Below are 2,500 nucleotides of genomic sequence, written 5' to 3'. Positions count from 1 at the left end.
TAAGTTGCCAAGGCTTCAACTTGGGTACAGCACTGCCCTACCTCTGCCAACTGCTGACACTCGCCCCAAATGATGTTGTTGTTACCGGTAGTAGCAGCTTCAACCAGTACATCAAAACTACTGGTAAGCAACAAATAAACAAACAAAAAACATACAAATACATTTTCCCTTGATTGACCTCGATTATACTTACACACTCATTTTGCACTTATGATCAAAGCCTTCTCATGCTCCCCTTCCCTTTTTATTCCTCCTGTAACAGCTGTGGTCAGTCCAGTGCAGACGAGCAGCCCCGGGCACTGGGGATCTTGGCATCCCTGGTTCTACTGTTCACCTGGAAGCTTCATGCACGCAATTAGGATCAAGGTTAGAATGAAGGCATTTCGTGGCCGAGAAGGGGTGTTTACCTTTGGAACTGTTATCCATTGAGGGTTTCGTTTGTCACTTGACAGTCATTCGTGATATACCGAGGTGGAAACTTGCAGGGCCGCTGTTATGTTAGTGTAGGTAGTAGTAGGATAGGATAACACTTGGGTAATTGTATGTAGGGCTCACAATTCATATCTATACCAAATATATATATATATATATATATATATATATATATATATATACACATCAGTTATCACCCTACAACAGTGAGGTTTCGAATCCCGATCAAAAAGGTTATTTCTTTCATCATATCAGTGCGGTAGTGCATTATTCCATCTTTCATTAAATACACAGGATTTTTGATTTCTGATTTGAACTGCTCTATCATTATCTCCTGAGTGCCCATGGGGAGTGTGTAAAACGTCGCTATCCTTGCCCATGAGTATATAGGTAATGTCTATGGAAGCTAGATCGCTCCTAGTTGCACACAACTTTAGTTGGTCATGTAGCTCAGTGGTTATAGCGGTTGTCTTGCTGTTACCTGCCTGCAACGACCAGGGTTCGAATCCCGACCGGTGAGGTTATTCATTCCATCATATCAATGCAGTAGTGCGATATCTAATTTATAAACATATATTTACATATATATGCACATGTACATGCAGATATTTGTGTCTATATGTGGATATATACATATATATACCTGCATACAAATCCTTTCCGCTTTCAGTATGATGACTATGACTTGTACCCCGATTCCGGTGGAGTGACTAACCTGGAGGTTTTCTGCAAGTATCCTGATGGCACTGCTGCCAACAGCGCTGTCCTTGGAGTCAATGATTACACTCCCCCTGGATCATGGCTGTGTAAGTATATACTTATCACCATAAATGTTAACACTTTGTATCCACTTTCACAAAAGACTTTATAAATACCTTCCAAAAACATACTAAGTGATAGTGACCAACTCTCGATCCTAAATAGCTGTCACTCCCCCCTCAGCTTATCAAGGATGTCCTCCGGGGACTTGGATCAAAGCCTGGGAGCAGTCCGTCACTCCCCCACTCGGAGGTTCTATTGATGACGATGCGCTGAACAACTTCATCTTCCACTGTTCGTCGGATCTGAATGGTCGTTCTGGTCTAGGTAGGGAGAGATGTGCCCGATTTGGAATGTTTAATGCATGGGATAATCCCTGATAGAGATTCTTAGTTTAAAATCATGAACGGGTTATAAAGGGGCTAATGATGGGTGGAGGCGAAATGATGAATCAGAAAGAGGCAAGTTTGTGTTAATTTTTAAACCGCAAACGCCGGAGTTTTACAATCTGTAGACCAAAAGATCACATAGATGCCAAGCGTTGCTAGTTAGATATCCAAACTTTTTTTTTTAGACAAATATGTCATAATCAAATTATATCAGTCTGAAAAGTGGAGGTTTTATATAGATAATGTTATTAGTACATGTGAAAATCATACAACAAAGAAATAAATGTTTTTGCAAGGAAGGGATAAAATTATATTGACATTACTTTCTTCCATGTTGTTGTGTGCCATAAGGATAGGCCTACCCGTTATACCTCAAACGCAATATTTTGTCCTCATGGTGTAGACTAAGCTTACCCATCTTCCTCACTAAGTCAAGCGATGCTTTGAAAAGGCTAACACTGTAACTGTTTGGCATCTGATCGGCATGAATATTTAAGAAGTCAAAGCCTGATGTAGACCAGATTTCTCCCCATACATTGATGACTAGAACTACCTTGTGACAATTTTTATTTACGCATGCAAATAGGATTTGCAAATGTGATGTAAAAATATATGGTCCTTTAGTCACTGCCCTCATTCCTTGGTTAGAAAAAAGTTTCCAACTTCAGGTAATAATGGTAGGATACCACTATGAGTTTCCTTGTTTGAATTTCAGTGAATAGCATACATTCATGTGTTCTGCTCCATCTTAACCGTAGATGCCTGTGACTGGGAATCAAGATGATAAATACACAAAAAAGTAAAAATGCTGTATCTCTAGGTTTCCAACTTTGGTTACACACTAAAAAGAATTGAAATCATATTATTTTGGCATGGAGCTAAATATAATGAAGTTACCCGATATATGATTATACATATTG

At 39.4% G+C, this 2,500-nt stretch overlaps 1 protein-coding gene across 1 annotated transcript in view; it reads left to right on the top strand.

The window, feature by feature from the left end:
• Positions 1-2,500, top strand: part of LOC138864488 (vitelline membrane outer layer protein 1-like) — a 3,787-nt gene that overhangs the window by 45 nt on the left and 1,242 nt on the right. The window contains exons 1-4 of the mRNA XM_070131629.1: positions 1-123; positions 263-366; positions 1,103-1,238; positions 1,375-1,518. The exon at positions 1-123 is cut by the window's left edge and continues 45 nt beyond it. Coding sequence (XP_069987730.1) covers positions 1-123; positions 263-366; positions 1,103-1,238; positions 1,375-1,518 — 507 coding nt within the window. The remainder of the gene's footprint in view (positions 124-262; positions 367-1,102; positions 1,239-1,374; positions 1,519-2,500) is intronic.

Source organism: Penaeus vannamei, chromosome 16 (genome assembly GCF_042767895.1).
Source record: "Penaeus vannamei isolate JL-2024 chromosome 16, ASM4276789v1, whole genome shotgun sequence".
NCBI classification, from domain to species: Eukaryota; Metazoa; Arthropoda; class Malacostraca; order Decapoda; family Penaeidae; genus Penaeus; species Penaeus vannamei.
This window is presented reverse-complemented; position numbering and strand designations above follow the sequence as displayed.